Source organism: Elephantulus edwardii, unplaced genomic scaffold, assembly GCF_000299155.1.
Source record: "Elephantulus edwardii isolate Elephantulus edwardi_28Jun2011 unplaced genomic scaffold, EleEdw1.0 scaffold00044, whole genome shotgun sequence".
Lineage (NCBI taxonomy): Eukaryota > Metazoa > Chordata > Mammalia > Macroscelidea > Macroscelididae > Elephantulus > Elephantulus edwardii.
Window position 1 is genome coordinate 1,712,100 of NW_006399794.1, and position 22,020 is coordinate 1,734,119.

The window sequence follows — 22,020 nt, forward strand, 5'->3', positions numbered from 1 at the left end:
TTACTGTGCTAAGTACTTGCCACATATTAATTCTTTTCATTTTTACAACCATTCTTTGAGTAAGTGGTGTCCTTATACTCATTTTATAGAGAAAGAGACTGAAGTATAAAGAGGAGAGGGGTTGGTGCAAGGTCACCAGGTGCTCGGAGCTGGTGCCAGAGCCTCTGCACCCATCACTACTGAGCAGCCTCCCTCTGACACAGCCCCGCCCAGTGACCTGTCAGGGCCGCAGGAAGCTGCTTACCTCGCCTGGAAAGGCCGACCGCTCTCCTCATTGAGCCTATCCTCTCCAGAGGGTAGCAGAGCAGCTCCTTAGTGATGTACAAGTGTTTCACCTGCAAACGAGAATGCTCTCACACAGCTGCCCACTGGCACCTCCCCAAGCACAGCTCAAGGTCTTTGAAGTCTGCACAGTCCTTTCTATGCCTGCTACCCCTCTCTCGATGGCTGGATGGAATGACCTTCACAGTGCAGCACAGGCAATTGAAGACACAGCAGTGCATCACAATTATCCACTCAATGCAAGGAAACTGAGGTATGAACAGATATAACTGGTGAACTTTAAAAATTCTCTCATTCTCTGTTCTATTGATTGATGGCGTTGGGGGTTGAGTGGTTCTGAGGCAAAGGGAAGAAGCAATGAACTGTGGGTAGATTGTTTTCAGGGAGGTCTGTTGAGCAATGTGTGCATATATGTATACAAATAAGCATATGAGAGTGTGATTTATAGCCTCTGAAAACCCGATAGAGGGTCACCTGTGGGTCGTCAGTTCTGACTCTGATATTCAACAACAAATGAAGCATATACAAGTAAGTATCCTCCTGCGTGCCATATCTCTCCACTGTGGACTAGAAAGAAGGCTGGCTCTACTGTACCCCATGACTGCCTTGGAGTTGGAAGTCCCACATTTGGGCCAGGAGGCATTGGTGGCATCAATTCCAGGAATGGGATATCACTATTTGTGACCCTCCTTTCCCACTGCTCACATTACTGTAACCCACCCAGGACCCCAGGGAAGCACTCACTTGATGGGGCCTGACACAGTGTGAGTTGAGGTTTGGGTATCGTGTCCCTGGGTCCAAGGTATACTGCTCAAAGTTCTTGTTGATGTTCTCTGGGGTCGTTTGAGGTAACAGCCGGTAGAGACTTTCTCTAGAGGGAGGTGGAACAGAGAGGTCAGGGACGTGGCTCTTGCCACCTCAAATCCCTGCCCCTCCTCCATGCCTCCTTCTCTGCTCCTGCATGAGTCTACATAAACTCTGTCCAGCAGTGCCTGGAAATCACAGTTCTTGAACTCTGTAAAGTGGGATGAGGATCTAAGCGGTCAAGAAGAAGTAGGTGTCTGGGTGTCTCCAGTGATGCTAGTCTCAGGACACAGTACTGGCAGCTTGGTGACGTGGGAGTTTGTGGTAACCACCACTCAGCCATGCTGCCTCTTTTGGCTGCTTCCCATGACCACACACTTCCACACCCAAGCCCATCAGGGGCCTCTGGCTTCTCATCACCAGCTGCCACAGCCACATGGCCAACAGCAGGGGTCTGGGAGCAGGTCCAGGATCTCAGAAGTGGAAGAGTCCCAGGAAATCGCAGAACCCAACCTCAACAGAGCAGGACATTCAGCACAGCACTAAAGATTCCCTCTTTAACCTCCTCTGGCCCGTGGGTGACCAAGCAAGGCTGGGAGCTTCAACTTCTGGGCCAAGCCCAGATAAAGGGTTCTCTCTGAAATCCAGGAAGATCATGGCTCATCCCTGAGTAACACACTTGGCTACTAACCAAAAGGTTAAGGTTCAAGTTCACTCCAAGGTGCCTCAGAAAAAAAGGCATGCAGCCTCCTGAAGAGTCGGCCACTGAAAAGTCTATGGGTCAAAATTCTCCCGATGCACACAGGATCACCACGAGTCAGAAATGATTTGTCAGCAATTGGTTTATAAATTTTAAGATCATGTTCATCATATAAAATCAATGTGGGAGGCAGATCAAGATGGAGAACATTTCCTTGGGGACTTTGAGAAATAAGTCAGGCTGTGTGTGGGAAGGCAGACCAGAGAAAGATAAGGTTACAGTTAGAGCTAGGAAGTCAGCCAGAACTGGTTCTAATTCCTTTTCTGTCTGAGCTTTTGACTGGACCCTCTCCTCAACTGGGAGTGCTAATGTCAGTACTTACCTTTCAGCCAGCAGCTCTAGGGGTGGAGTTCCCTGGTCCCAGCTCTTCACCATCCATGCTGTGTCAAACGCTGCCAGGAAGCCTCTGGCACAGCCTGTGCCCATTGGCCAAAACGGCTGCAGAACGAAACATGCACAATTCTCGTTGACTACCACGACTCCCAGCTTGCTGCTCCACTCTGTCCAGAACTTACCGACCACCAGTCCCAGCGAGGCACTGGGAGAGTGGAGGAGTTAGAGACCAGCACCCAGCTGCTCATAAGAGCTACCACAAACACAACAGCTACAGAAACAAAGCAATGAGACAGGCACGGTAAACTGGTCTAGGGGTCAGGAAGGGTGGAGAGAAATTCCCTCCTAGAACAGAGCGATGGAAATCAGGATGCTTCAGATAAATATCTCAGTCTACTCAGGAGCAGCACTGGCAAACACATGGCAGCTGGGAAGTTGATGAAAGAACCATGGTCTCACTTAGGTGCTGCTGAGAACATGGGAGGGGGCGCACTAACATCTGGGAAGGGTGACTGGGCAGAAGTCCTAGTGCTTAGAGAGGGAGCTGGGGTCCAGGAGCAATGGTAAGCGAGGATTAATTCAACCAAGGTTTGCCCTAACTAAATATCTGGGTGGTGCAAATAAGTAATACACCTGACGGTTAACTGAAAGGTTGGAGGTCTTAATCCACTCAGAGGTCCTGTGGAAGAAAGGTTTGGTGATCTCCTTTGGAAAGGCCAGTCACTGAAGGCCCCAGGGAGCACAGCCTGCTCAGACACACATAAAGTTACCATGAGTCACAGGCAAACCCACCAACAACCAGACTGGTGACATTCTAATTCAGTCGTTCTGTGAGACCCAGAGCCTGGTTTGGAATTTGATTCATAACTTGCAGGTGGTTGTTATAGCCAACAATGTAAAGACCAAAATGTATACTACTAAAAACCTTCCACTTGAAGAATCTTTCTAACACATGCAAATTTTCTGGAAAAAATACTGAACAAGGAATCATGGACGGGAACTAGGGTTTAGAGCACACACACCTTTGCTGGACTCCTCCACACTGACCAGTCACACATACAAGGGATGAAGTCGTGGTCCTGGTATGGTTCAATGAGCTTTAAAAAGCCCATGTGATCCACACCAAGGCCACCTTGATTTTGTAGTTCAACAAAAAAAGCCTGCCCAGAAGATCCAAGAGATGAAAGAGGCAGAAGTGGCTTCTCTGAACTTAGTGGAAGGTCATGTTCCAAGGAAGGCCAGGTCAGCCATGGCAGAACTTTGCCAACTGGCTGAGAGCCTCTGGGCCTGCCTGCCCCCTGCTGCCTGACATCAGATACCACCAGCTAGAACACAAATTCTGGGCTTGCCTTAGAGCAAGAATGAGGGGGCCCCAGTGGCAGGGGTTACCTCAAGCAAGCTGTCTCCCACGAGGGCCACGAGCAGCTGGTGCGCCTGCCGCTCCCGAACCAGGGCTGCGTTCTCTGAGGCATACATGGAGGTGAAGTCAAACATGGCCACGTCGGGCTGCCCGTAATGATTCATGGCGAAGTCTAGGGATGGCAGCTGGTAGTTGGTGGCGAAGTCTGCAGCTTCTCGGGCGTAGGAGAGCAGGTTGTCCTGGTTCACGTTCTCTGCACACAGCAGCATCTCGGTGTCGATGGAATCCTGAGGAGGAGATCAAGGGCATGCTGCAGCGACCTCTCTTGGGAATATGGCCTTTGAAGATGTTATTTGTTATGACAACATGAGGTCAATCTGGAACAGGGTGAGCCCTAATCCAGTATGAGTAGTGTCCTTATAAAAGAGAAAATGATTGTAACAGATAGCTAACATTAAAAACCAAGACATGGGTTACCCACAGAATTAATCTTATAATGTTAACAGAGATGATGAGTGGAGAGAAAGGGGAGCAACAAAACAGAAATATATTATCACTCATTGAAAAAGAAAAAACAATGCTTTCTCCCTAAGTTGTTGGCGTGCTCTCCCTACTGGAGCATTCTCTCTCCCTCCCTGCTCCAGCAGTTCCTTCTCCTCACTCTCTTTTTGTTCCCAAAGGGGGGGGAAATGACCTAGAATTTTCTAAAATTAATGAGAAGTACAAAAGTAACAGATCAAAGAAATATAGAGAACACAAAATAGGATAAATACCCTCGTCATACACATAGACACCAAAACAGAAATAAAAAAGACATAGAGAGAGGCAAGGAGGGCAGATGGCCATGTGGTGACTGGGGCAGTGCCTGGAGTGGGGCATCTTTGGGTGGAGGAGTGCTGGGGATTACTGCCCATCACCACCAAGTGAGAGAAAAGCCTGGGACAGATTCACGCTCACTGACCTCAGAGGAATCAACATGGTGAATGCCCTACTTCTGCACTGTTAGCCTTCAGAACTGTGAGAAGGCAATGCCTGTTCTTATAAGATACTATTTTGTAGTACTTGATCACATCAGACCTAGGAAATTCAGTCAGTATTCACAGCCACTTGTCTACAAAGGGATTTGGGATGGGTTTCAGTGAATGACACTTATACAGCAGAACATCAGGACCAAGGGACTAAAGATGAAACACATCAGTCAGTCAAGAAGTTAATGCAACTGTGATTTAGCAGCAAATTTGACTTTTACCTTCTTGGCATCCGAGGCAAAAGGGAAATGTGCTCTGCTGCAGAACTCTCTTTGTCAGAGAGAAGCACAGAAATTCCCCAGGAAGGGAATTTTTCCTGGCACTAAATTCTAAAAGAAGTGTCTCATGTAGGTATGTTAAAGAGAACATCAGGAGTTTTAATCAACAGTGTACATGATAATGGTCCTACAGCAAACAAAAACACACTGATACGGCTAGTTTTCACAGTATCTTTCAGTAGTTAAAAGAGTAAGTCAGCAAGCACAATTTCATACTAAACTGAGTTAAGCTAATATACTCCAGGGGTGTTATGTTCAGTGGCTCAATAAGATCAGGAAAATGGGTGCATGACATAAATCATGAACTTTTTCTCCAAAATCAGCACCCTCTACTCCCTGTAGGTTAAGGATAAGCCCTGAGTTTAGAAGACAACGATATTCATCCAAGAAGCACACTGTGCAATGAGCCACAGGACAGCAAGGCTTGAAGGACAGTAAGACAGTTTAAACTATTCCCTGAGTCCAACCCGCCCACTCTGTATCTAAAACCAAAATATATCAAAAGATCATCTTCCTCAAAGGTAGTGAGCATGGCTTTGGGGAGTTAGGAGATCCAGAGGACAAATTATACCTCTGATGTTTTAGTAAATTTGGACAAATTTGTAATTTTTTATATGCTTCTCATTTCCAAAATTGGAATAAATAAAATCTATTTCATAGAGTTGTAAGGGTTGAATCCCTGGTCCTGATTCAGGCCAGGGTCTTCATAATTACTGAGAGAGCTGGACAATGACTAAGGATGATAGAAGAAGAATCAGTGCCTGGGAGTTGTGCTGAGGGAAAAGAGTATTGAACTGACAAAGGAACAAACAAATCTGTCCTTGAGAGCGTGAAACCAAGTTTCTGCTTGGAGGCTAGGATTCTGAAGCTCTGTCTCACATACTTTGGGCATGTGGCCAGGAGGGACCAGTTCTTGGAGAAGGACATCATACTCAGAAGGGTTGGAGGGGCAATGCAGGAGAGGAAGACTTCGGATGAGATGAATTGACACAGTAACGGGGATCACGGGAGGGCTAGGTGTGTCGGAGTCAGTGAGACTGGCTCAGGATAGGGCAGGCTTCAGAGCTATTGTACACAGGGTTGCTATAGGTTGCTGACAACTTGATGTCACATAACAGCAATGCTTGGCATGCATCATGCTGTTGGGTGCCCAGACCTGATTCTAACTCACAGTGACCTCAAGTTACAGAGAACTGTCCCCTTGGGCTTTATTAATAATTTTATGGAAGTAGATTTTCAGGCTTTGTCCCACAAAATCATTGGGTGAGTTCAAACAAGCAATTTTTTGGCTAGTGATTGAGCACTTAGTACTTAACCACTGTACCACCAGGCCTCCTCCAGGTTTGCTACATGGGAGGTGCTTAATGAATGGAAATTCCTGTCCTCTAGAATTCCTGATGATGCAAAATGTACACAGAGCACAGAATACCCTGGACTTACCCAAGGCGCCAGCAAGAGCATTCATAGAGATCTTAGAAGACAACTTCATCTAAAGCCAGACTGACCGGTCTCAATTTTCCAAGCAACAGTGACATCAAATACTTTGCTGTAGAAATTCCAATATTTCAGCATGCAAACTCCATTACCCACCTGCACCCACCACTGGCCTGAGAGCTTCTGTCAGGTTACAACCTTCAGGGTGAAGTCCTGCTCTCTGGTTTCCGTTCTCACACTCATTCCTATGGTCATATAATAATTTTTCCCTCTTGAAGATGTAGAAATGAGGTGAGACAAGAATGGAGAGAAAATGATCCCCACCTATCTGTGCCCTGTCTGAGATCAGAGGACAGAGGGTCTTCAGCAACTGCCAAGGGTGTGGAAATGAGTTGGCACAGCAGGCTTAAAAAAAAAAAAAGATCTAAATGTCTCTTAGGAAAGAATTCCTAGAAAGAATGGCCCTTGGCTCTTGTTCCGGGTCTTGGATATAAAGAGGGTTCCTATCAATAACCGATAAAGCCGTTTGCACAAACAATGTGATTAATGCTGAATATCTGCTTTCCTTTTAGGAATCTGGAAAGCTGGTATGTGCTAGGTAGAGGGTTTCTACATGACCAACCTCCAATAAAAACCCTGGACAATGAGCTTGTTCCCAGAGAGACCGCATTTCACACATGGTGTCACCACTCAGTGCTGGTGCTATGAGGTTTGTCCTGTGTGATCCCACAGCGAGAGAACCACGGGAAACCTGGGTAACATCCCCTCCAACTTTGTCGCACGCACCTTTCCCCTGTGCTGACTGCACCTGGCAGCCGTGCACTGTAGAGGTCACTCCAATGAGTACGACTATACACTGGGTCCTGGGAGTCCTGTTAGTGAAGCAGAGACCCTAACGGTGGTGTGGGGACTTCTTGACATAGCACAGAATTAAATCATGATGAGTAACATGCTGTTAGAGTGCCTGGGGTGGCCCGATGGGAACCTTGGTGGCCCAGGAGGCCCTAGTACTTAGCAATGGAACATGAAAGAAATGTCTGTGGAAAGTTCAGTCACGGTTCCTCTGACTCCCTGAGGGTGCACTGATCAATCTCTCCCAGCTCCTCCTCTGCACCTGTACCCCAAGACCACAGAGTGGCCCTTTACTCTCTGACAGTGGTATCCCCAGATTGAGGAGTACCTTTGGGAGGTGCCTGTGGAACATGGGGTCAAAGAGCACATCATCTCCTTCAAATTGACTGGGCTGGGGGCACTGAGAAGTGAGTGGAGGTCCTCAGTTGTTGCAGCCCATCGCCCACACATCTGCTGACTGCACCTTGGTGCTGCTCACAACTCCCCACCTGGCACTGCAGGCTCTCAGCAAAGACCTGGGACGATGGAGGCGAGGCCCAGGGGAGGGCTAGGTTACTAATGCCACCCAGCCAGCTGCCAGCACGAGCTGGCGAGGGGACAGGCGCATTCTTTCCTGACAGGCAGCGATGAATGGTCACTGTGCTGTCTGACTATAGGCCGACACCAGGGAGCGGCTTATCTCAGACTGAATGATCCTAATCTTGAGGCAGAGACAGCAGCAGTGGCAGGAATGGGAACCCTGGAAGAGCTGCAAATCTGACCAAAGGTGCTTGTGGCCAAGAGATCACTGCTCCACATGCTTCCTCCTTCCCACGCTCTCTGGTCTAGCCTGAGGATGGAAGGGCACAAAACACAGACTCTGGAGCCTGGGGAGCCAGAGGACAAGAAAGCAGGTGCCCAAACAAGATGGAGAGGCTCTGAAGGGAATCTGCAACCTGCCATGTGGTGGGACTGTGCGAGGGGCTCTGCATAAGTTTTTAGGTTTGTTTTTTTTTCTTATTGATGCCTTTGAGTTGTGGTGCTGGAGGAGAGTGCTGAATATCCCACGAACAGCCAAAAGAACAAACAGATATGTCTTGGAGAAAGTGCAGCCAGAGTGGTCCTTGGAGGCAAAGATGATAAAGCTTCATCTCGCATTCATACTTGGAAAGTTGGAGGGGCTGTGAAGGAGAGGAAGATCCTCAAACAGATGGGCTGACACCGTGAGTGCGGCAATGGGCTTGAGTGTGCAGAGATTGTGAGGACGGCACAGGACAGGACTGGGCTCAGGGTGGCTGTTCATAGGGCTGCTATGAGTTGTACTCAACATCATCTAACAACAACTATCCTCTTAGACAGAGACAATTCCTAATTTGCAGATGAGAAGACTGGGGTTAGAAAAGTTATACGGTGTATCCACTGTTGTGAGTAAATAAGGTTCAACTCAAATGTTTTTGACTGCCAGGGATGTGAGGTCATAACATCATAACAAGAGTAAAAGTCACAAGAGAAAGCATCTTTGGGTCCCACTCAGTAGAGTCAGAACCGACTCACAGCGGGCCCTCCACTGGGTTTCTGAGGCTTAGATTCTATAGGAGGGGAGAGCACATCTTTCTCCCATGGAGCTGCTGGTGGACTGGAAGGAACTGCTAGAGAGACATGGCCTCTGGATTAGCATCACGACTCACCCGGGATTCCACCACTAGGGCTTCCTAGGCCCGGGAAGACACATCCCCAAATGACGGGTGACTTCCCAGAAAAGAAGGCAGGGCTGGACAAAACCCAAGGAAGTAGAAAATTCATCCACTCTCTCGGGGTTGGGGAATAAAGACCCATGCTAACACCTGGGTAAGCACACTCCATCACAGCTCTCGGCAGAAATAGCTCTTGGTGTGTGAGTGCAGGTTACTCTATCTTGGCAGCACTGCAACACAGGAATCTCTGGGTGGTGCAAAAGACAGCCTGGTGAACGGCTAACTGAAAGGTTGCAGGATTGAGTCCACCCAGAAGCACTTGGGAAGGCTGGCCTGGTGGTCTGCTTCCACAAAGCAGCCACTTAAATCTCTGTGGCCACAGCTGTACCGTGACACACATGGGGTCGCGACAGAATCTGGCTCGGTGCCAAGAAAAGGACCATGTGGTTAGGGGTTCTGGTGGCACAGTGCTTAAAACATCCCTCTGCCAGTCAATAGTTGGAGGCATGAATCCACCAGAAGCTCCACAGAAGAAAAGATGTGGCAGTCGCTTCTGGAAATTCCTGTTTGCCTTGCAAACCTGTGTTGTTCTACTGTCTTAAAGGGTTGCTATGAGTTGGAATTAAGACTCTATGGCAGTGGGTTTGGCTTGATTTTTGGAAGTAGGCAGCGCCTTGCCCCCTCTTCCCCTGGTTCCTATCTGGTAGGACGATGACCACTTCCACACTTGCTGATGTTGCCAGCCCAGGTCACACAGGAGAAGACATTTAGTAAGCTGGCAGCCGGAAAGCTACGTACATTAATGATGACTCCTTTATCAAGCAGGCTCTGCTTCTTGGCTGTCATGACAAAGTAGTGGGTGCTGTCCTTGTAGTAAACAATGTTCTCAAGATCAATCCCTGCAAAGAGAGCAGTTGTAGATTCATTATTTTGTGAGTGCAAATTCTAGGGTCCTGTAACTTGTCTCAGGTCTACTGTGGAACATTCCTAATGGTCAAGTGTATAAGATGGTCAAGGTCAGGATAGGTAAAAAGCATGCTGTCAGAATTTACCCTAGTCACCACAGTTGACTTTTCCAAGTTCTGCAAAGACATTCTTTCTTTTAAAACTCACAAAGTCCTCAAGGGTGTTAGCTTAGTATTTCTAAGCTAGTGTTACATATGACAGAAAGGGGAAAATGCCATCCTTGGCTGCCATGGCAGCCAGGAAATAGTAGAGCTGGGATTTGAACTCCAGCCTATCTGACTTCAAATCCAGTCCACAGTCCATGTCATTATAGCTGACTACTGCTGTGTGAATTCTGTATACTATGCTACGGAATCCCCACTCTGAGAGTAATGGCAGGAAAAATGTCGGCTAGAGGGCTGGGTTATATATTTTTTTTTTATTTGGAACCAATCATGGAACACCAGGTTTTCGCATTTAAAACAATGCTGTGAGATGACAGCTTAACTCAGGGGTCCTTCATGTTGTCCACGTACACGCAGTAGTTTGCGGTTCCCAAAGTGGACTTATTAGACATGCAGATATTCAGAAGCACTGGGGCAGAGCCAGCAACTTAATTTTAACTAGACTTTCAGGTTCCAGGTGATTCTGATTCCCATGTCTAGCTGAGAACCAATGACTCAGCTGAGAGGAGCTCGGCTGGTACAGCAGTTAAAGCATTAGGCTGCAAACCAGAAGTTCAGTAGTTCAAACCCACCACCTCTACAGGAGAAAGATGTAGCAGGTTGACTTTCATAAGGATCTATAGCCTTAGAAACTCAAAGGGGCAATTTTATCTTGTGCTTTTAGGGTCACTATGAGTAAAAAATGATGCAAGAGCTGTGGATTTTTGCTTTTAGCTTGCCTTATTTGAAAGGCAAGGAAGGAACAGAGGGAGAAAAAAAATAAGCTTATCAGCACTCAAGACAGATGCTTGCTGGGTAACCATGGGAACCGCTTTATTACTGCTAAATAGGAAATGGTCATCAATGCTTAGGGCCCACAAGAGAATCAGAGGACGTTCATCACTGTCAGTAGGTGGGGAACACCGTTGTGCAATAGCAGCTGAAAGTGACAACCCCAGCAAGGTTTAAAGGAAGTTCATTGAAACAATTGGAAAAACACTCAACGTTCTGTCGTAATTTATTAATTTGGTGGTTTATTTAAGTATTTATTTTCTTGGTGTTTGAAAGGGAGAGAGGGTTGGAGAATTCTTAAAATCATTCCAAAGAAAATAATATGCTGGAAGGAAATATTTTAAAAACTGTTTATCAGATAATGCAACTGGTGTGAAACTCTGGGCATCACCCCATGGGCACTGCCCTTTGGAGAGCAAGATAACCATGCCAGCAAGAAGCACGGCATCTGGTACAACAGTCCAGAAAAACATCTTCAAGAGATAGTTCAACAGAAGTGGTTTTATCTAAAACAGTAAATAAATGACAGGTGAGCAAACATTCTGTAAGGGGTCGGATAGTAAATGTTACCAGTTCTGTTGGTGGAAGCAGTCACAGACAACATGTAAACAAATGAGAGTGGCTGCATTCCAGCTAGACTTGACTTGTGGACTTTAAAATTGAAATTTTAATCTCAAATCATTTTCAAGTGCCACAGATTTTTAATCTTTCTTCAGCCATTACTACTACCCATTATTCACTGCCATCAATTTGGAAAGGACTCATAACTGACCTTCCAGTGGGTTTCAAGGCAGTAAATTGCATGGCAGGAACTGCTGGGGGATTTGAACCACCAGAGAGGTGTGGCCTCTGGGTAAGCAGTGTAAATGCGCTATGACTATCTTACCATTAGGAAATAGAAAAACCATTCTTTGTGTGTAAGCAGCACAAAATGTGAGAACAGTTTTAGTTTGTCAGCCCCTAGTCTAGACATTTACCTAGAAACAGGGCATCTAGTTATTGAAATATTCTGCAGGCCTCAAAGCCGTCAGGAAAGTTATCCTGCAACATGGACACTTTTAAAATGACACTTCAGGAAGGCACTGTGTCAATCTTTGTTTCTCATAATAGCCAATTCTGGCACATACCAGACACTCAGTAAATATATCATGAGCAAATTAGTATTTATTTTTATGTTATATCCATGTAACAGCTCTCAAGAATGTCTCATGCCCTTGAAAAGACTCTGCCTATTTATTATTCTAAAGAGAAATCTTGGCTTCCACTATATCAGAGTCACTCTCCCAGTACCAGGCCCTACCCCCGCAGAGCCAGCAAGTTCCTCTATCCACTCTGAGAACAGTGGACAGTGGCTTGGTCTGCAGAAAGGTGAAGGTCTCACCTGTTTCTTCTTTGAGATCCTGAAAGAATTTCTGGTTGAAGATGAAAGCCACCCCGCTAATCTCTTCCACCTTGGCCTCAGCTGTGCTGTTTCTGTTTATGAAGTTGGCGGTGATTGCGATAGCCAGCTTCCCACGGAATTCTTTTCTTCTGAACCCTGCAGGAGGAGAGATGGGAATGTGGGTCTGTCTTCTGGATTTGGTGTGAGAACTGAAGAATACGACTATGAAAGCTCTTCTCAGAGCCCCAGAGATCAGAAAAATCAGCCTTCTGGATCTCCAGAGAGACACCAAGGTTTGTACCCAAGTACAATATCATGGAGCTGAAGTCCTTTCTAGAGTTCTTTTCTAAAATCTGCATGACAAATTACACCTTGTTAGGCTTCAACAAACAACAATCTAAAGCTATCTTCTCTAATGGGCAATCACAGAGCTCATCCTTTTAAGGATCTTGTAGGCACTGTTGCAAAATAACCTCTAGAAGGGCCTATTCATTCTGAACTTGCGTGATTAAAATGATGTGATTTTGCATTTTTCAGGTGTTATTTTACCTCTCTTAAAACAAACCAACCAATCAGGATTATTAGGTTGAATTGTTTCAGGGCAGGAATTGTAGCTTTGTTTTGTTTTGCAGTGACTAGCATTTAGTTCACTCAATAAATATATAATGAATAAACAAAATTCTAACTTGTCATTACTTCAACAAGGCCTAAGGGTTTGCATACCTTTCAACAGGCTCAACTAAAACAGATTTTTTTTAAAGGTGGTGACACAGAGGTTCACAAACAAGTGATCATATTTCAATGAAGTATCTTTTCTGTCTAGTCCCTCATGTTTCTTTGTTATATTTGGCTATTCCTTAATTGTCTCAGATACTGCTTCTCACTTGAGTCATTCATCACACAAGCACACCTATAACATTTTTATTCAACTATCTTTGAGAAAGCCCCTCACCATGCACTCAAGCCTCATAATGATTTCCAAACATATTAGTAAAAAAATCTATCTGACCCAAATCCTTGGGTTTCTAGTCAATAACCCCAATTTTAAATTGATCTTCATTAGACCCTTTTTCCAAATGGTCAGAACGGGCCATGACTGTCCAGCCTAGTGGTTCTCAATTGGGTGTGACTTTTGTCCCCAGGGGACATTTGGTGCTGTGTGGGGATAGTTTGAGTTGTCACACCTGGGTGGAGATGAAGGCTGCTGGTAAAGATCTCACAGTGTACAGGACAGGACCACCCCTTAGCCATGACAAACAATTATCCACTTCCGGATGTCACTAGTGTCAAGGTTGAAAAACCCGGGTCTAGTCCACTCACTTGGTCGCAGGTTACTCAAATGACTCTTCTCCTCTCACCCTTATTTTCACGATCATAACTGTTGAACTTTATGCAAGTCAAGAGTTGATCCTGAATTTTCAAAATTCAAACCCACTGTAAATGTACAACATCCAGATTGGCAGCCATTTGATTCAGCAATTCCACTACTATTGAGAATATATTCTAAAGAAACCAGAGCCACCACTCAAACAGATGTATGCACACCCATGTTTATTGCTATTATTCACAAAAGCAAAGAGATGGATGCACCCAAGTGCCCATCAACAAACGAACGGATAGAAAAACTATGGCATATTCATACCATGGACTACTATGCAGCACTGAAAAACAAAGAACCCCGTAAAACATTACACAACATGAGTGACCCTCGAGGACATTATTCTAAGTGAAGTACCTCAATCACAAAAGGACAAATACTGCTCAACACCATTCTTATAGCAGGACTGACATGGGGGATTGGAAGGAGAAGAGGATAGGAAAAAAGGGGACAGATAATGAACCCTTCATTGGAACAAATGAGGGAAAGAACTATTAAAAAGGAATATATGATTGGGCACTATAGATATGACAGCAGGCGAGAATAAGAGGTGCACTGCAAAGTGGACTCGGAGGGGGGAGGAGAAGAAGGAAAGGAGGGAATTGTGTAACAATGAATGAATAAAGACCTTACTTTTCTGTAAACTTTCATTAAAATCACAATAAAATGAAGTATTTAAAAAACCAACCAAACAAAAAAAAATCCTCTTTGCTGGATGTCAGTTACTTACTGGGGACGTGGATGGGTGTGAAGAGAGAAGAGAGAAGTGGAGAAACAGCCCGAGCTGCAAGCAGATAAGTCTCTGTGCGGTCTGAGCTTTCTAAGCTAGGTCTAATATCAGGGAGTGTGTTCTGTCCTCCAAAGATGTGCCTTCCAGCTAGCTGCTTTAACAGGACAAGCTTGAAAAGCAGTACTGCCTTTAGTCTAAGAAATGCCACTTGGGGTCACTGTGTCCACCATCACTGGTTTCAAATTAGTACAGGCATAACCTGTGCACCAGTTAAACTCAGGGCTGGAGTGGAGGTGTTTATTTTCCAGTAAAGGGATTTCTGTTTCAATCTCAATGGATCCTATTAACAAAAAGCTTATTCTGAGCTTTTGAACTCTGAGAAACGTGACTTTGCATTTCAACAGTTTGGGGGAAATGTATCTTATTGCCTAAAGTTTAGAAAAGAGTCAAGAGGGGAGCTCTGGTGGCCTAGTGGCAAGAAGCTGCACTGCAATCCCAGAGGCGCATGGTTCGAATCCACCAGATGCTCTGCCGGGAAAGGAGGGACAATCTCCTCCTGTACCAGTCAGATCTGATTTGACGGTACACAGACACACAAAATAATAATAATAATAATAAAAAACAAAATAAAAAGAGACAAGAATATTATAACTGAAAAGGAACAATTTTATTAGTAGTATTTTTAAAAGGTCATCTTAGATTAAATTCACATCAAAATCTGTAATATCATGACTTGCACACAGATACTCAATAATGTATGACTGATTTTTTTTCTTTTTTAATTTACATAACACTTTATAAAGCATTTTGACATATTAGTCCTTTCCCAGTTCTCATAACAATGCTCTGGGTGAATTGTATTATTTCCATTTTACAGATGGCAAAATCAAGATTCAAGAGTGAATGAAATGACTGTCCTTGAAAGTCAGCATCACAGGCACTCGAGGGCACCCTGCCTTGGCACAGGGAAGTCCCCTTTTCTACCCAGAACCCATCCAGCCTGCACTCCTGTCATCTTGCTCATCTTTCTCCCCCTCCTCACCATCACTCTTCTCCTAACCTGTTGCCCCAAGACAAAGAGCCTCACCTTCCAGGGTGTTCCTGCGGCCATCAGCGCCAATGATGACATCAAATTCAAACTCCGACAGAGCATGATCTACAGGGAGGAACTCTGCCCGCCAGCCAATTTCTACTAGGACAGAGAAAGAAGAAGAGTTAGCAGAGAGAAATGGGACAGAGGAGATTATTATACTCCCTTTGGAAGGGAAGGGGACAGCACAACCAGGTATGTGTGCGCACGGCAGAGCCGCAACAGAAAAAGCCTAGAGCAGCTCTGATTGACAAGTACATCAATTCAATCCAGGATAAGGTTCAGCCAGTAACTTCAACTCTATGCTTGATCTTACTGGTCGCTTTGGTGGTATGGAGCTGCACTGCCAGTCTGAAGGCATGTGGTTCAAATCCACCAGCTGCTCCCCAGGAGACCAATGGGAAAGCTCTTCTATTTTATTTATTTTTTTTTTTTGGTAGTCTTCTCTTGTGTAATTTACTGCTCTGAAAACCTGCTGGAGGGTCACCTATGAGTCTATTCTGAGTCAATGGTGCGTAACAACAACATAATAAAGCTTGGAGTCTGTCTCTATGATTCTCAAGACAGTTTTCACTTGCCCTCAACCTCCTATGCTCCCCCTGAACATATTTTACCATCTTCCCTTCATCCTTACTTCCTCATATTCTAATCTTAAACAAATCCAAAGGATGTACAAGTGTAACGAAAACAGTCTGGATTTCTAGTTTATTGTGTTCATCTAGCACACTGACTTTCACAAAAACACTTTCAGGCTAAGTCTTACAGTTTACCCATAATAACCATTACACATTTACTAGGTATTAAGCCATGGTTTTTAAAAACTGCTTCCTATATGGATCTGAAAGTTAAACAATGTGTAAGGGTGACCAAAGAATCGATGCCTTTGAACTGTTGTGTTGGTGAAGAGAACCGAGTATCCCATGGTCTGTCAAAGGACAAACAAGTCTATCATGGAGGACATGCAACCACAGTGCTCCTTAGAGGCAAGGATGATGAACATCATCCCACATACTTTGGGCATGTTGTCAGGAGGTGTCAGTCCTTAAAGGACATCATGCTGGGAGAGATGGAGGGTCAGAGAAAGAGAGGAAGACCCTTAACAAGACAGGTCACCACAATGAGGGTAAAAACAGGTGTAAGAGTAGCAGAGGTGGGGAGAACGGGCATGGCGTAAGATAGGGAAAATTTCAGCTTCATTGTTCATAGGGTCGCTATGAGTCATGGTCAGCTTGATAGGACCTAACAACAATAAAGTCTAGGGAGAAGAACCCTGAAGGTGTAATGCATTACATGCTGGACTGCTAACTGAAAAATCAGTGGTTCAAATTCACCAGTGGCTCCCTGGAAGTCTCTTCCTGTAAAGATTTATAGCTATGGAAACCCAATGGAGAGTTGTCATAAGTTGGACTCAACAACTTGATGAGAGTGCGTTTGCTTCATTTTGGTTTAGAGGTCTAGAAAAGGAGCCCACGTGATGCAATGGTTAAGTACTCAGCAGTTCCTTAGGAGAAAGATGGGCCATCTCTTCTGTGTAATGTAGAGCCTTCAAAATCCAGTGGAGGGTGAGCTATGAGTCAGTTCTTTGTAGACAGTAATGAAGAGTAAAGTGATATCCTAAGCACTTCAGATTTTATCTAAGAGGCTTATTTTCCTCACTAGGTTGGTGACTGTAAGTGTGCAAGAGTGCCTATTCATATCTATGATGTCTGCTTCCATAAAGACCTACAGCCGTGAGTACATCTACGTCTATGAGCATCTGTGATTTTGTGTCTGACTCAAGTCATGGTACTTTCTTTTGCTTCATATGCATGTGAAAGTTCAACATGCAAATGAATAAAGAACACTGAAGAAGAGCAGACGCCTTTGAATTGTGTTATTGGCAAAGACTATTGAATGAATATCCCAAGGACTGGAGAATATCAGTGGTAAGAATAAACAGAAGTGTAACCAGAGTGCTCCTTGGAGGCAAGGATGGTGACACTTCGTTTCATGTATTTTGTGCATATCGTCGGAGGTGCCAGTCCTTGGAAAAATACATCATACTTGCAAAAGCAGAGGGTCAGTGAAGTAGAGGGAGACTCTCAAAAAGGTGGAGGGACACAGACAGCAACAATGGAGTTGAACATGCCAGACCCAGGACAGGACAAGGTTTTGATCGCTGTTTATAGGGTAGCTATGAGTCAAATTCAACGCAATGGCATCTAACAACAATGAACAGACAACCAAATTGAAGTCTTACTGGATTAAAAGAAAATCCCTTAGGAGTTGGAAAGCAAATCTAAATTGATTTAAAAAAAAAACAACAAAAAGCCATTTCTGAGAAACTGAATTCCACTCATCACCATTCACACAGAGCAGAACTTTGCTCTAGGTTTTCCAGGCCTGTAGATGTTTATGGGAAGCAGACTGAAACCTCTTTCTCGCACGGAGCAGCTGGTGTATTCCAATTTCTGGATTGTTGTTGTTATGTGCCGTCGAGTCGTTTGCAACTCATAGCGACCCTATGTACAACAGCCCTAAACCCTGCTCTATCCTGTGCCAATCTCATTGCCTCTGATACTCCCATCCCAATTATCCCAGTCACTGAATCAATCTACCTCATAGAGGGTCTTCCCCTCCTGCGCTGTCCCTCCACTCTGCCCAGCATGATGTCCCTCTCCAAGGACCTGTCTCTCCTTACAACATGTCTAAAGTATGTCAGGCGAAGCCCCAGAATCCTTGCCTCCAAGGAGCAGCCTGGTTTAATCCTCTCTAGGATGAATCTATTTGTTTTCTTGGCGGTCCATGGTACATTCAGTACTCTTCTCCAGTACCACAGCTCAAAGGCGTCAATTCTCCTTCTATCCTCCCTAGTCATTGTCCAATTCTTTGATGCATAACAAGTGATTGCAAAAACCATGGCCTGTATCAGGTGCACTTTAGTCTCCAGAGAGACACCGTTGCTCTTGAGTACTTTAGAGATTTCTTTAGAAGATTTCTGGACTAGCAGACCTTTATTTAGATTAGCAGCTAATCACTTTAACCACTGCACCACCAGATCTCCTTCCCTAAAGTGACATTGTTGTTATGTGCCATCAAGTCACTTGTGACTAACAGCAACCCTATGTATACTCCTAAAGTTACAGGCACTGTTCAATAAAAGGTTAAAAAAGCCTTTGATGGAATTATACCCCAAAACTTCCAATATGAAGAACTCTTGTAGAAACATTCTATTATCTAAATGATCTAATTTCTAGAAAGAAAAATAAAATATACTGTACTTTGATTTTCTTGATCTTCAGGAGGCTCTAAAACCTTTACAAACTCTACATTCACATGAATTTCAACTCCCAGCATCAGGGCCACCTTGAATAGGATTAGCTGCAGTTGACGAATACCTGTTACAAAGGAAGAAGAGACAAAACCTGTTAACATCAATGTCTGAGTGCCTCCTGTATGCAGGTCTCTGACCATAAAAATATGTCAGTAATAATCATTATGCACCAAGTACTCTGCCAAGTGCTTTCCATGTGTTTTCTCTTTTAACCCTAGTGGTGGCCCTTTGAGATTACTACTATTATTATCTTATAAAAGAGAAATTGAGGCTAAATGAGGTTAGGTGAACTGCTCAAGTCGTAGAGAACTAGAAGTAGAACGTGCACCTAGGTCTGTTCAATTCCAAGACTGAGCTCCAGCCATTAGATAGTGCTGTAATGAAGGAGGCTCTTGTCTCCTTCCTGAGCGGGGCTGTGGCTTTAATAAGATCAAGTTGGCAAGGAGAACAGAAAAAGCATAAAGGGCCATAAGTGAAGTCAGTGACCAATGGCTCAGTATTGTGGGGGACTGAGTATGCCGAAGCTCTTTACCATGCTGTGGTTAGGGGAGTGGTGGGAAGTTCTCCCTATTAAGTCGGGCTCCTGGCTCTACGCCTCCCACCCACTCTCTTGAACTTCCCTGGTGGATAGTATCTTGTTTCCCAATTTTGTTCCCTGTCATTCCGCACTAATGGTATGCCTCTCAACTTCTCCCTTTTCGTTCTGCAGAGTGAGAAGCTGCAAGCTATCCCTGAGTTCCTCTGTATTTAATCTGGTTAACTCATGTAACATTTATTAAGAACCTACAATGCACCAGGGGCCTAGACATGGGAAATGTGGCACACACCCTCTGATGAAGGAAATGCAGATAAATACTATGGACCAGGCCATGGGAGGAGAGGCAGACCAGGGCCCATGCTGGAGTCCTGGAAACCCAGCGAGGAGTGACAAATATAAAATCTCAGGAAAAGATTATTAAATAGATGACTTCAAGAGGGCAGGTGACTTGGTAGTTAAGAAGCTGAAAATCACGGTTACTGAAAATCATTTCAACCTGGTGGTGGGGACAAATAAATCTGTAATGGAAAAGAGCATAAATAGGTGGTGTGAGCAATGACTAGAGTGCCTCCTTCTACAAGAGCTGCCTGAAGTAAAGGTAATGTGACAGTAATGGAGAGCTGGAGAGGCGGGGTGAGGTGAGACAAGGAAGGTGAGAAGACGGGAATGGAACCAAGTGGGAGTGGAGTTGGAAAAGCAGAGCCAGCTCCCCCGCAGGGGTGAGAGCAAAGTATGTGTCCTGGAGTGGAGGCGACCGGAGCAGGAAGGAGAAGAGGACAGATAGAACAAGAGGCTCCTGTTCGATGGCCTTTCTTCCTTGTAGCAGAGGAAGGAGGTCATCTGCTATGAATGAGGAAGCTGAGGGTAGAGGTTTGGAACAGCTGCCATGGGAACAAGAGGAGGATGCTGACACAGGCTAAGTGGAGGACTGCTGAGTGCGGCTGTGGAGAGGAGCGCAGCTCGGGCTGGAGACTATGAGCAAACAGGAGACAAAGCCAGTCAGCCAGGGTTTCAATCACCCAGCTGAGCCCCTGCCTCAGAACGTGTCCTAGAACGCATTAGGAGGCCCATACCTTCTCCCTGTCCTTTCCACAGGCACTGAGCTGCCCTTGGTAACTGGTCATTCTGCATGTTTCCTGGCTGTGCTTCTGCATACGAGGGTATTTCCAAGGACTAGGGTAAGGGTAGCCCCATCAATGGGGGCAGAGAAGGGGTCCTGGCTGAAAAGCCAGCCCGACAGCCACTGGCCCACCCAGGACCCTTGGTCACCAGCTCTGCCTCCCCTGAAGGACTCTGGAAAAGTGGGATGTGGTGTCATTGTTCTAAATTGGTAACTGACATACATTCTTCCGTGGGTGGTAGAGAACATACTGAAAGCTGACACTGCAGCTTTCTGGGCGAATCCAAATGTCTTTCCATAGAACTCTTGGAATTTTCTCATCCCAAAAGTGGGAGTAAAATCAGACCACTGCTGGTAAATTTTCTTGCATCTGAGTAAATTACACCCTATGTGGTCTATAACTCTCTCCAGCAATTCCTGCCCAAGCCCCACTCCCTATTTTCATTGACTCCTGTCCTCTTAAGAACAAGGGTCTCAGAACTTGCCTCTCACCCACTCTCATAGAAGAGCACTGGTTGCGAGAATGCAGCCCTGAATTCTTAAGTCAGGAGACCACAGCTGCTTCCGGCTCATGGTATACCACTCGGGGCTAAGCATTGATTATCCATGCATCTACTATACATCAAGCATTGTCTCAAGTCCATTACAAAACCTGACTTTTCTTTCTAGTCCTCTCAGTAACCATGTGAGACAGGTGTGAATCCTATTTTTATAGGAGGTAAAACTGAGGATTGAAGAGGTAAAAAGTTTGACCAAATCCACAAAGAAGTAAAAGAAACAGATTTTGAACTCAAAGCTGTTCAAGTTCTTGAACTTTCTCTGGAGTATTAACCTCCTTGACTTTAACAGTTTACTACAGTGACATATATGACTGTAAATCTCCTCCCAGCAAAGACACAGAAGGAATCTTGCCTCTCCCGATGCCTGTCTTCACAGACCTCACTCTGAGAGACTCAAACTTGAGGAATCTCACAACAGAGTAACTCAAGTGCTCACCTCACCCTACCAACATGTTCAGGGATAGCTTACAACCCATCATCTATGTTAATTTCCCCTCAGTTCCTAACCAAAGACATCATCTCCCCCCCACCCCACCTCCTAAAGTCCAATGAAATTTTGGTACAGGACATGTCAGACCCCAGGAGTACAATTATGTAATTCCTCTAGTCTGCCATGGCTCCCCAGTACTGGCAGCACCAAGTTCAAACTCCTTTGTACAAAACGCCCTTGACGGATATGTGATTAGGTATTTTTGTCATGACAGGAGTCTAGAGCAAAAGCTACATGGTCGAGTGGACCTGGGGGAGGGTTTGTAAAACAATGAAAGAATTTGTCTTTTACTTTTCCAAGAGGGTAGTGTACTAGGGGGCAGGATTGGGAGGAGAGAAAAGTGCAACAATGAATGAATGGAAATCCAAAGTCTCTGTAAATTTTTACAGAAATTAATAATAAATTTAAATTAAATACTTTGGACATGTTGTAAGGAGAGACAGGTCTTTAGAGAGGGACATCATGCTGGGCAGAGTGGAGGGACAGCGCAGGAGGGGAAGACCCTCTATGAGGTGGATTGATTCAGTGACTGGGGTAATCGGGATGGGTGTGTCAGAGGCAATGAGATTGGCACAGGATAGAGCAGGGTTTAGGGCTGTTGTACATAGGGTCGCTATGAGTCACAAACGACTCGACGGCACATAACAACAACAAAAACAAACAAAAACGCCTTGACATTTAATGGTTCTGTGTGGCTCCCTCCTCTAAATACCCC

The 22,020-nt window shown here is 45.1% G+C and overlaps 1 protein-coding gene across 1 annotated transcript in view; it reads right to left on the reverse strand.

Annotated features, from left to right (window-relative positions):
- Window positions 1–22,020, reverse strand: part of MICAL2 (microtubule associated monooxygenase, calponin and LIM domain containing 2) — a 120,621-nt gene that overhangs the window by 49,216 nt on the left and 49,385 nt on the right. Inside the window, exons 3-10 of the mRNA XM_006885590.1 lie at window positions 18,545–18,661; window positions 15,282–15,383; window positions 12,087–12,242; window positions 9,603–9,703; window positions 3,569–3,826; window positions 2,169–2,284; window positions 1,027–1,153; window positions 245–335 (exon numbers count right to left, since the gene is read on the reverse strand). Coding sequence (XP_006885652.1) covers window positions 245–335; window positions 1,027–1,153; window positions 2,169–2,284; window positions 3,569–3,826; window positions 9,603–9,703; window positions 12,087–12,242; window positions 15,282–15,383; window positions 18,545–18,661 — 1,068 coding nt within the window. The remainder of the gene's footprint in view (window positions 1–244; window positions 336–1,026; window positions 1,154–2,168; window positions 2,285–3,568; window positions 3,827–9,602; window positions 9,704–12,086; window positions 12,243–15,281; window positions 15,384–18,544; window positions 18,662–22,020) is intronic.